This window comes from Dama dama, chromosome 11 (assembly GCF_033118175.1).
Source record: "Dama dama isolate Ldn47 chromosome 11, ASM3311817v1, whole genome shotgun sequence".
Classification (NCBI taxonomy): Eukaryota; Metazoa; Chordata; class Mammalia; order Artiodactyla; family Cervidae; genus Dama; species Dama dama.
In genome coordinates, this window is record NC_083691.1 from 23,069,985 (window position 1) to 23,082,253 (window position 12,269).

At 40.0% G+C, this 12,269-nt stretch overlaps 1 protein-coding gene across 1 annotated transcript in view; it reads right to left on the reverse strand.

The window, feature by feature from the left end:
- Window positions 1-12,269, reverse strand: part of NBAS (NBAS subunit of NRZ tethering complex) — a 308,496-nt gene that overhangs the window by 82,902 nt on the left and 213,325 nt on the right. The window contains exons 43-44 of the mRNA XM_061154831.1: window positions 8,503-8,753; window positions 7,051-7,385 (exon numbers count right to left, since the gene is read on the reverse strand). Of these exons, the coding sequence (XP_061010814.1) occupies window positions 7,051-7,385; window positions 8,503-8,753 (586 nt within the window). The remainder of the gene's footprint in view (window positions 1-7,050; window positions 7,386-8,502; window positions 8,754-12,269) is intronic.

The window sequence follows — 12,269 nt, forward strand, 5'->3', positions numbered from 1 at the left end:
CTGAACTTTACTTTTGTTGAACTTACGAATTTTGGATTTTGATGGAATTGAACTTTAACTAAAAGGGCAAGTGGATTTGATTTTAAGGATGTCAATTTCTCCCTGGGAATTTAATCACAGGAATTTAAATTTGGGCCATTTTAAAGTTGCTGACCTGTAACACTTGGCCTATTTCTACTCTCATTTAAGCTCGTGGCTTAACTTAAAACTTGTGATGAGTTTTAATCCTCAGCTCAGGTGGGCAAAACTCTTGAGATGGGAAGCAGAACAGAGAGTGAATTTTTAGCCTTGTCCACAGGAAGGAGAAAGAGGGTCTCTTCTGACCTAGGCTGGAGTTTTCTACAACAGGTTGCACTGCCACGACTGGTCCCAGGAGGATGTGCCATGCAACTCACAGGGACGAGAGGAGTGGCCCCAGGGAGTGGGCATGGAGGGGTGCATAACAGCACCAGGTCCCTACGGACTTTGGACTCCTTTCTCCCCTCACTGCAAGAGGTTTCATTATCAAGCCGCTAATTAAGCAAGCCAAAAGCCCCCTGTCCTCTCCTCATCTTTCCACTATCAGGAGAAAACTTCCACTCAAACCAACAGGCAGAAACTATAGGAAGTGCACCGTGTGCATACCTCTCCCCCCCGACTCCTCCCCAGTGGAGGAGAGCAGGCTTCAGAGCCACACGCTAACGTCCCAACCCCAGTCTGCCCTGCCTGTCAGCGCACACCCATCCTCAGCTTCCTTCTAGAATGACTTTCTGCAACCGTTCTTAACCAGCCAAGTTTCAAACAAGTGTGAACTTTCGTGAAAGACAGACTATTGAGCTGCAGATCCAGGCCATGTTCCCCAATTCCAGCTCTTCCAACAGTATTTATTTATTGTTGATATTCATTTTCACCCTTCTGAATTCTAAACGGGGGTGTGAGTAAAGAAGGAGTAGAGCCATGATTAATCTTCACCCTCAAATTCTACTGTATCCAAGTCCTGGAAAAATCAATCACCTCTTCTCTAAAGCAAAATCCTGGCCTGGGAATGAAACTGAGGAAGAGGTGAATGTATGCCTCTCCTAAAGAACTCTCTGCTAAGCTTGATTAATATTAAAAAATGCATATGTTCGCTAAAAAAAATTATAAAAGCTAAATTTGTAGAAGGAAAAGATATATTGCAAGCTCAAAAATTCATAGAGTGATATCATGGTATTGCCATGCACACACTCCATTTACATTTTCAAGTTCTTTCTGACACCTCTCCATTTGGAAAGCCCATTAGGAATTACACTATTTTGAGGGACTGAACTCTAAGACAACCCTTTAGGCACTGACCAGAGATATCCTCATTATTTTTTGTGTTACACATATTTAGGAAGTTGAAATGCTCTTTCATGTGAGCACCAGGATGGCTGTGGTTTTGAAAAGAATAACTTATAACTGGTTCTCAAAGCGTGGGCAACAAACCACACGGGTCCATGACTCTTTCAAGAGATTCACAAGGTCAAAATTATTTTGACAGTGACATGAAAACATTATTTACCTTTTTTCACTGTGTTGACACTTACATGATGGTAAAAAAGCAATGGTGGATAAAACTGTGGGAACTTAGCACAACCAAGGGAGTGGCACCAAGCTGTCCTAAGAGCCACTGTGCTCTCCACTGGTATTTTCACTTGACAATGTTTTTGATGAAGGAGTAAAAATAATTCATTAAATCTCAACCACTGAGTGCATTATCTCTGAAGGACTGAGAGATACACGTAAAATGCCTCACTATGTACTGAAATATAATAAAGAAAAAGTGTTTGAATGACTCTCTGAGTCATGAAGAGGTGAAGTAGCTGCTTTGGCATACATTACCATTTGTGCTTGACAGAATAATTTAATAGACAAATTATGGCTATTTAGACTTGAATATTTGGCAAACATTTTCTCCCACGTGAACAAAGTGAGCCTGTCACTTCAAGGAAAATAACTCACAGTATTTGTTGCCAATGACACAACTTAAGCTTTCAAGCAAAAATTGGAGTTTTTGAAAACTTGTACCCACAACTGTGAGCTTGACAGCTTCCCAATGCTTGAAGACTCACTGGATGAGATGAGTGTTCAGAACAATCCATGTGATTTTGCTGATGATGTATAAGGCTCTGTATCAACATTTGGATGATTTGCATAACTCAGTGAGCCAATTTTCCAAATGCTTAATTCATTATATTCCAAATTATACACGGGTAAAAGAGCCATTCAAAGTGCGATCTAGAACAACAGTTTTAGTATAATGGAGCATAGAGATATCAAGGATAGGGTTTCTGATTCTACACTACAACTAGCCTGTAAGAATCTATCATTTGTTGAGAGTTTTAGTGTGGCAAGAACACTCAAAATTACACCACAGGCCATTAAAGCACACCTCCCTTTTCTAACCTTGTATCTGTGTAAGGCTGAAAACTTCGTCTTCTTCAACCCAATCGACAAAAACTGAACACAGACACAAACATGAGAACCTGGCTGTGTTCTATTAATATTAAGCCAGACATGTAACCGTAAAATGATGTCACGCTTTCATTTTTCTTTTTTTTGTGGAATAACTATCTTTCTATTTTCCATTAAGAGGTGCTATTACCATCAACCTATAAATGGGTCTATTATTGGTAGTCTTAAGTGAACTAAACATATATTTTGAAAATATGTTGGTTTTAATTTCTAATATGATAAATGTCAACAGATATTACATAAACAAAGGTTGTTTAGGGTCCTCAATAATTGCTAAGAATAATAAGGCATCCACAAAAGATGTAAAAACTGTCCATCTACAATAATAACTATTTGAAAAACCACTTGAAGGAGTATCTGTTTTTATACCACACTAGATACCTGGAGCTTTGGAGATAGAAGGCAACATCCTTGCCCTCAATGAATTTCTAATTTCATAGGGAGAGTAATTCTCAATTACTATAATTTTACTGTAAAGAAAAAAACCCTTAATTTTCTTACAGGCATGTCTTTTATGTCTTGATGTCTCCAATGGCAACTAATAGAGTATACAGCACACAATAATGCCTAAATACTCAATAAATCTGTATAGCATGCATTTGATTGATGCATCAGAAAGTCATATATCATGCCATGCAATTAGGAAATATGCATTACCTAAACATTTTTAGATTTCTGACACCAATTGTTCATTATGGTGAAAAATGCACTCCCATTCTTAGTTAACAGACGGCATTAGCACCAGAAAGATCCTGAAGTTATAGCTAACAATGCAGCCTTTTGCTTGTTACTTCTGAAGTAAAATTTATTTTTAGATCATATCATGGTTTTTAAAATAAATCTATTTTTCCAGATTTTTACAGCAAGTAGTCTAGACAATAGGATAAGGGAGGAAATAGTAGCTTAGTTCAAGAATCTAAAGTCTTATGAACAAGAGATGCCCTCATGCTGTTTCCACAGCTTCAGAAGGCAGAACCAGAAAGTGGGCAACATAAGAGGAGAAAGAAAGATTCCTTATGTGTATATGTGCGTGTGTGTAAATAAATACAGAAGCAGAGGTAGTGGCTTAATTAACAATAGAAATGATGCTCAAGGGCAGAGGTCAGACTAAAGAGGTTCTCAAGAACTTTTCTGCTCTAACCCAAAGGAGATACATTTCCCAAATGAACAAAAGGTAGAGGCTGAAACCCAGGGTGCACACGAGTGGGGAGAGGGTGGTAAACGCCTACCCAATCCAGTTTGAAAAGCATTGGGCAGGGCACCAGAAGGCGCTTCTAATTCTGTTACTTCCGAGCTTTTAAAAGAAGGATTCGGGCAAACTCCTGAGGAGCACTTCCTAAATAGGAGGAGTATTTTCCGCATCCTTATTTTTGGATGTAGCTCTACCAGCAACCAAGAGTGAGCACTGAGCACAGAACACAAAGGCCGGGATTACACGCAAGTGCCCCCTTCTGTAATCACGTCATGTCTGAACCAAGCAAATGGTGTTCTGACCTGCTTTTCAGCTTTGCTGACCATTTTCCTGGATTTCTATCCCACTAACTCATTCTCTGGCCCTTCTATAAAAATGTTTCTAATTACTGATTTGGAAAAATAATAGAGCAAGCCTAACCTGACTCAACTGGAAAGCGGTGATTGAGAACTAGAGCCAAAGCACTTGAAACGTTTGTATTCTTTTCCCTTCTGCATATTCATCACCTCGAATGTCATGCAAATTCAATCTTAGCCTACATGACATAATGTTGTTTTGTGAATATTTTCCCCAGAATGTCTATGAATTCTGCTAGCACAAGCGACTATTATTATGAAGGCAAAGTGCCTTAGCAGGCTTATTTTATAACAGAATGGGTATGAAATTCAGGCTTTGGGGATATTCCTCTATGAATTCCAGTATCTGAATACTTGTTAGGCCCTCTAGCAGGAGTTCACCAGTTCTTTCCAAAAGTTTGGCTCTGAATTAAATGTGGGTACACATTTGAAAACTGCACACTATATATGAGTAACATACACTTATTTTACATTTTTTACATCATGTACAAGCTGTGGCAACATCTGGTGTTTTGCAAACTTGGCCACATCCAGCCGCATTTCCTTTTCCAAATGTGTCCTCTGACATGTGAGGGTTGTATTTCAACATGAATTTTATACCCTCTCTCTCTAGGACAGCATTGTGTGATTTCAAAGATGCACCACACCTAAACTTTGTATCTGCCCTCTCTGAATGGAAAACTTAAAGCCTGCCAATTAATAAACCAAGAACAGACATAAATCTAAAGATAGCAAATTAATGTGGCTGTCTTACTTTTCTATAGCTTGACTTAGTAGGAAACCACCTCTTGACACATTCTACAGTAAAATATCTTGCTGAGAATTACACCATCTGGGCTAAGAGAAAACACCACCACAATTAGCTGACTTGATCCCAACTGGGTCAGCTATGCATCTTTTCCTCGGAAGAAGTGCACATATGCCCACAGACAACTGGGTCATACATTTTCTCGTGGTTGGAGGGTATCTTAAAGATACACATTTAAGAAACTAAGGCGATGAGAATGTGCTATAACTTAAAATTGTCTGAATTAAAACATAAATAACAATCTGAGTAGACTCTGCATCTAACTCCTAGGTTTGCTTAACCACGAGCAAATAACCGCTGTTGGAAAGTCTAGGCTGTTTGTCCATCCCCACACACGTGCTCACAATTAGAACATGGCCTTGGCTGGCTATGCTAGGCTTTGTCTCTGCCCTTAGACAAAATACATAAAACCTTCTTCAGCCTGGACCACTCCATCTTCCTGGCCAGTCTATTCGCTTGTCGAGCTCCTTCGGCTGGTTCACAGGTCCCAATCCAGCTCTGGAGCCATTTCCTTGAATTTCAACATCCCTCTTGGCTCAGCCCTTTCCCTCCAAAACACATTCCAGCATTGCTAGCACTTAATTGGACTCCAACTTCTTCTCACTCTTGGAGATTTATCCACTGTTTGCTGGACTCTCGTCTTTTCCCAGGCATTGAGAGGCTCTGGCCCGGCCTTCCTCATTTAGACTCAGCCCTGATCTGGAAAAATCCATCCCATGACAGGTTGCTCCGCTTGGACTGAAAATGCCTGGGGCTGTCTGGCCCTACTTTTCTCCCACAGTTGCGACAAAGGTCCCTTGACTCTAGCTGTTTGTTCTACTTCTTAGAAATAATACACTTCAGTACCTAAGAGCAAAGACCTTGGAACAAGCCTCCCTGAGTTCAAATCATAGCTTCTCTATTACCAAATTAACCTTGTTGAACCTCAGTTTCATTTCCTCACCTATTCAAATCAGGGTAATGCTATTATCTATTCATAAATTCCAATTACAGCCTCTGCCTTAAGGAGGCAGAAGTCTAACAGAGATTCCTGAGGCTAAACCAAGGAGCTGAGAAGTGGCAGGTCCAAAGTTCAAAGCCTTGTAACTCTACATGTGTGCTCTTTTCAGATATATCATGCTAAATCCTTTTATAGACATCCTTGCTTTTTTTCTTAACAACAACCAAAGTGATTATCTCCTTTTTACCATACTGGTTATAAAATTTCAAACCAAGTTATTAACTGAATTAATTGAGTTATAATAAGGAAATGGAGTCCCTGGTTACCCACAACTATTAATCTAACAAGGTAGCTAAAACTAGCATTTCTAGTAGATGTTTGAACCTTCACCTGTGCCAATCTCCAAATGAATGACTTGGATTCTTAGACTCTACACTCAGTTTTCAGGATAACAGGAACTACAGTAAAAATACACCGGGTAGGGTCCTGGGCAGACTGGGCAACTTGGTAAAAAGAGAAGGTAGAAAGAGAAGGTAGCAGCAGAGACAGGAGAGAGAAAGTGAAAAGAAGTCCCAAAGATGATGCTGTTTAGATCTGAGACCAGCAGTCAGATTTTCTAGGAGAGACAATACCCCATGTCCAAGCAATGAAAAATCCACATTTGTGGTAAGTAGGGGAGTCTGGGTGAGGCGGGCAAGAAGGGGAGGGGAAGGACCTATACCATCTATTTATGTGAAAGTCTACATTGTTGAAGGACCGACAGCAGGGCTTAGAATCCAGTTAAAGTGGTCACCGAGACACAGAGTGGACATTGGAAAATGCGACACAGACTCTGGTTAATTCTACCACTCAGTCACGTCCTAAGTATTCTTCATGTGAAAATTTTTTAAGATCTTGATTTTCAATGCAGCAAGTTGTTAGCCTGGCTCTGAAAGCAGGGAACATGGGCTTGGCACTGGAGGTTCTTCCCACTTGTCAGTTGGAAAGAAGAGGCTGGAGTGTTTACTATAAAATGACATGTTATGAGAACAACTACAACATGCACAAAATGGATGTGCAAATTACAACCGTCAAGCCTGATTTAGACTACCTGTACAACTGTGATAGAGGAAAATGGCCTCCCAGTGAACATACGTCATGCTCAGCACAAAACGAAACCACCAACCATGTAAGTATTCCTCATGTCAAGAAAGGAAACAAAAACAAGTTGACAGACCAGAAGGGCAATTTTCATTTCTTCTAAAATGGCCAGTCTACGTGAAGCTATCTTTTTGGTTACCTTGGTCACAGCTTTTGGAGAAAAGGTCACTGCGTCCACCACAGTGATGAAGTCACCTGGGAGGAGGCGATCGAAGTACTTCATGCAGACATCATAGGCATGCAGCCACTCTGGGGGGGACGCCGGGACTTGTTTAACGAGGTGAGGGTCTCCAGTCCAGAACAGCTTCTGTAACCAGATGGTGTATAGAGAGCTTGGGGAAAGCATGCAGCCATCCTTTCCAGGGATTTTGGGAACAAGTTTGGAAATGGATAAGATATTCTGACTTGAAAGGATTGGCTCCAACGCCTCAAGAGGATTCATGTTTTCATCAGTCAGCTTTTTGTAATCAAGACCTATTGGAAAGGCAAGAAAAAGAGAGAGTAGTTTATTCCAACATAAACACACAGGAACTTTCAAACCCACACAGGGCCTCTCTGCATGGCTGAATGAAGAGATTCAGTTCTAACAGACAGCTTTGTTTGTCACTGAGATGAAACTGAAAATCTGAGTTCCAATCCCTGCTTGCAGCTTGGCCAACTGTGCAGCCCTGAACAGGTCACTCTGTGAGTCCTAGCATCCTCATGTGTACCCTGGACTTGGCAACATCTCCTCCGTTCCTCAGTGCCCCATAGCACCTACATCCTCTCTAACAGTGCTCTCACCAAACTGCACCATGTTCATCTGTCATCCATCTGACATCTCATCAGCTACCTAAAGGCAGGCACTGAACCTCCTTTTTCTCTATGTCTGGCCCATGGTTGAATTCAGTTACTCAGTAAACCACTGATACACTGAAATAAATTCTCACAATCATTATGAATAGCAGATCAAAGTACCTTATAAATTATAAAGGCTTCCCAGGTGGCTCAGATGGTAAAGAATCTGCCTGCAAAGCAGGAGACCCAGGTTCAGTAAATTATAAAATTTCATACAGATTTGAGAGATTTTAATGTAGTTAACGTCTTTTCTTTTTTTTTCCCTTTTTCTTTCCCCACCTTTAATTGCATACCTTCTGGTTAACCTATTAGTTACGAGCATAAAGATAAACAGACACCATTCTACAGATTTCCACAATTCATTAAAGATTCAAAAGCTCTTAAAGGCTTCATACATTCCTTAAACACATAGGTTCCACTGAAGTAAAATTCTGCCTATTTTAAAGTGTCTCAATCTTGTCATTTATATAGATAAAATATAAACAATGGGAGTAGAGGAAAAAAGACCTCAGAAACTTTGGATTTTAATACCAGGCCTTCTGTAAGTCACTGTGTGACCTAACTTTCTCTAGTATTTAAGTCTCTCAACAATAAGTAAAGGAGCTGGAGAGATGATAACTAAAGTCAACTAGCATGATAATACTGTGGTTTCACAGTTATGCCAGCCACGGTGGAGGAACACGACCATGTACCGAAAATGAAGTCCGAGACTAAATTTAAAGAATGAACTCAGGCAGGAAGATGGTCGTCTTACCTGATGCCACTACCTTAAATTTCTTCAGCAGCTGAACGTGGGTTTCCGGTTTAATGGCGTACTTCCCGAGACTCGAGCAGCCACAGCTCTCCAGCAGAGTGAAGTAGTACAGCAGCCTTTCGTGATCAAAGCCGCCGATCGTGGGGTAAATATACTTGACCATGTGCTTGTGAAAGCCTTCAGGGTCGGTCTTCAGTGTCTCAAAGAGATGAAGGGACTGGGCGCGGTTTTCAATTTCTGCTGTGGACAAACTGAAATTAAGAGACAAATTATGTTAAGACTGGTAAGATTTGGTTCATTATTTTTTTTTAAAGTGCCCTTTTTTTTGGAAACCTAGGAAAAAAGGCTGCTTCTCACAAATTCCTTCTTGCTGCCTAATCTAATACAGTAGTACTATTTGTCTCTGGTACAGGTGCAGATCATTTCCATTTCGAATGGTCCTACAGGATTTTCACATTATCTCATGCGGGTCTAAAGTAACCCTAGAAAGTTGTATTATTTCACATTTCTGCAGCAGAGAGCAGCCCAGTGTTTACTAGCTAGGAAATGAACCCAGATCTGTCACCTTCCACTATGCATTATTTATTCATGTCATAAGAAAAAATGTAAAACTTGAGCTTCATTATAGAAATGTAAACAGATTTATTATTTCAGGAATTTAGGAAAAAGGGAGGTGAAGAAAAACACCCAACTTTCGGGCGTAAATTTTATATCCAAGAGGCTAGAACTGACATTCAGGAGACATAACCTTGATACTGTGTTCAAACAGAATAAAAATAGGAAAGAAGAGATACTTGCACTTGAATTGTCTGCACTTGAAGCCATTTGAATAAAGCACATATCTAAATGTTTTAATCTTGACTTGATGTTTTTGTAATATAATTTATTAGAAGTTATTTAATGTCAAACTGTTGAAAACAATTTTAAAGGGTTTTGTTTGGTTAATCACTTTGTATTAAATGGGTGATGGAGAGGGCTGAATTTTGGTATCATACTTTCCTCTGGACAGAACACAGTGCCTCCTGCCCAGTTTAATCCTGACACCCCACAAAGGAAGAGCTTCAAGCTTTCTAACTGTAAGAGGTCTTCAGGCAGCCCTGGGCTCTAATGGAAACACCCAGCTTCCAGAGTTCATAGTAGCGGCAGAGAAAGAACCTGGGAGCAGAGAATGAGACCTGGAGCATGAAGAGACCTCAAGCAGGATAAAAGTTAGGCTTTATATAGTTGAAAAGCAACTCCTCTGAAATACGACATTCTATTCGCTGGAATTCCCTCTTTTAGAAAGTACCAAGACTTGTTTTTGTTTTATGTAAATAAAGTCAATACACAATATACTTTAAAATCTGTATGAGGGTATGATAATACTTGGCATAAAGGCAGCAATCTATAAAGTCAAAATATCAAGCAATTCCAAAATGCTTTTTAAACTTTAACTTCAAGAGAAATCCTATTTTTCTATTAAGATACAATTCAAACATTTGCAAAAATATCTCTCTCTATAAAAATGTTCCTGGACTATAAAAATGCCCCACAGTTTCCTTCTATTCATAACATGCTTTAACTATTTACTAGTCTGCCTGTCCCACATAGACTATGTACACTTGATGGCAAAAGTGACACCACATCTTCTTTAGCTTTAGCTTCTCAGCACCAAGCACCAGTGTGTGGTACAAAGGAAACACTCGACATGTACCTTGTGAATGCCAAGTAGATGCGAGGAGGAACAAAAACTTAGGTGTCATCTACAGACAAGAGACCTGTGCTCAGCACCAGGGAGGGTATCAAGATTTACAACACAGAACTCTCAGCCAGCAGTATGAAAACCCAGTTGCATTCTAGATAATTAAACAACAATGCACAATAATGGTGTGGGCTAACAAAGGACATGCAATTATATCCCAATCAAGAGGAGAACCACTTGTAGACATAGAGAACAGAACTGTAGACAGAGCAGGGGAAGGAAAGGGTGAGATGAACTGAAAGAGTAGCACTGAAATATATATATATACCACATGTAAAATAGATGGCTAGTGGGAAAATGCCATATAGCACAAGGAGCTGAACCCAGTGCTCTGTGACAACCGAGGGGGTGGGAGGGAGGCGACATATGTATACTTATGGTTGATTTACACTGATGTGTGGCAGAAACCAACACAACACTGTAAAGCAATTACCCTTCAGTTAAAAAAAAATAAAAGGGTAAGGCCACCAAAGCTGTAACTTCAGAGGAGGTAGATATCAATGAAACAGAAGGTTTATTGAAAGAAGTGCTTGAAGTGGGTATTGTAGAAAGGAATGAAGCAGAAATAATATGAACGAAAGTATTACGACGAGAGAGCACAAGCCCTGTACAGGAAAGAGTTGAGTATAAATGGATGGCTAGTCCCAAACTCTTCTGGATCCTACAACTATTCAAACTGTGCAAGGTCCCAGAAAGATAAAGACCAATACAGTATACTAACGCATATATATGGAATTTAGAAAGATGGTAATGATAACCCTATAGGCAAAACAGAAAAAGAGACACAGATGTACAGAACAGACTTTTGGACTCTGTGGGAGAAGGCGACGGTGGGATGTTTCGAGAGAACAGCATCGAAATATGTATATTACCTAGGGTGAAACAGATCACCAGCCCAGGCTGGATGCATGAGACAAGTGCTTGGGCCTGGTGCACTGGGAAGACCCAGAGGAATCGGGTGGAGAGGGAGGTGGGAGGGGGGGGATCGGGATGGGGAACACATGTAAATCCATGGCTGATTCATGTCAATGTATGACAACAACCACTACAATATTGTAAAGTAATTAGCCTCCAACTAATAAGAAAAAAAAAGTGTGCAAGGTCATCTCTGAAATACACAGGCAGGCCTCATTTTACTGTGCTTTTTGCTTTACTATACTTCACAGATACTTGAATTTTTTTTTTTTTTAGACAAATGGAAGCTTGGTGGCACCCCTGCGTCATACAAGACGTCTGGTGTCATTTTCCCAAGAGCGTTTGCTAACTTCGTGTCTCTGTGTCACATTTTGGTAATTCTCGCAATATGTCAAACTTTGTCATTATTATTATATTTGTTATGGTGATCTGTGATCTTTGATGGGACTATTGCAATTGTTTTGGAATTTTTAAGCAATAAAGTATCTTTTAATTAAGGTCTGCACGTTTTTTAGATGTAATTATTTTTGCACACTTAGACTACAATACAGTGTAAATGTAACTTTTATATGCACTGGGAAACAAAAATTCATGTACTAGCTTTATTGTGATATTGGCTTTATTGCAATGATCTGTAACCAAACCTGTAATATCTCCAAGGTATGCCTGTACTGTATACCCAGTGGTATATGAAAGTCACAGAATTTCTGATGTTCCTTTGTAATATGCTAAGTGAAGTCTGAAAACAATGTAGTAGAGAAGTAAATAGGAAGCTGTGTCATCCTGTCAAGATGATTCATACTCACAAAGATTTGAAAGCAGAAGAACATGCTTGATGGAAGAAGGAAAAGAGGAAAAAAAAAACAAAAAACACCTTGCACTTGTCACACTGATAACTGTGTCAGACAAGTGGAATCTGGGTAATTAGTAACTTGAAAGTGAAACTGTTAGTTACTCCATCGTGTCCAACTCTTTGTGACCCCATGGACTGTAGCCCATCAGGTTCCTCTGTCTGTGGGATTCTCCAGGCAAGAATACTGGAGTGGGTTGCCGTCTCCTCTAGATCTTCCCGACCCAGATCTCCTGCACTGCAGGCAGATTCTTTACCATC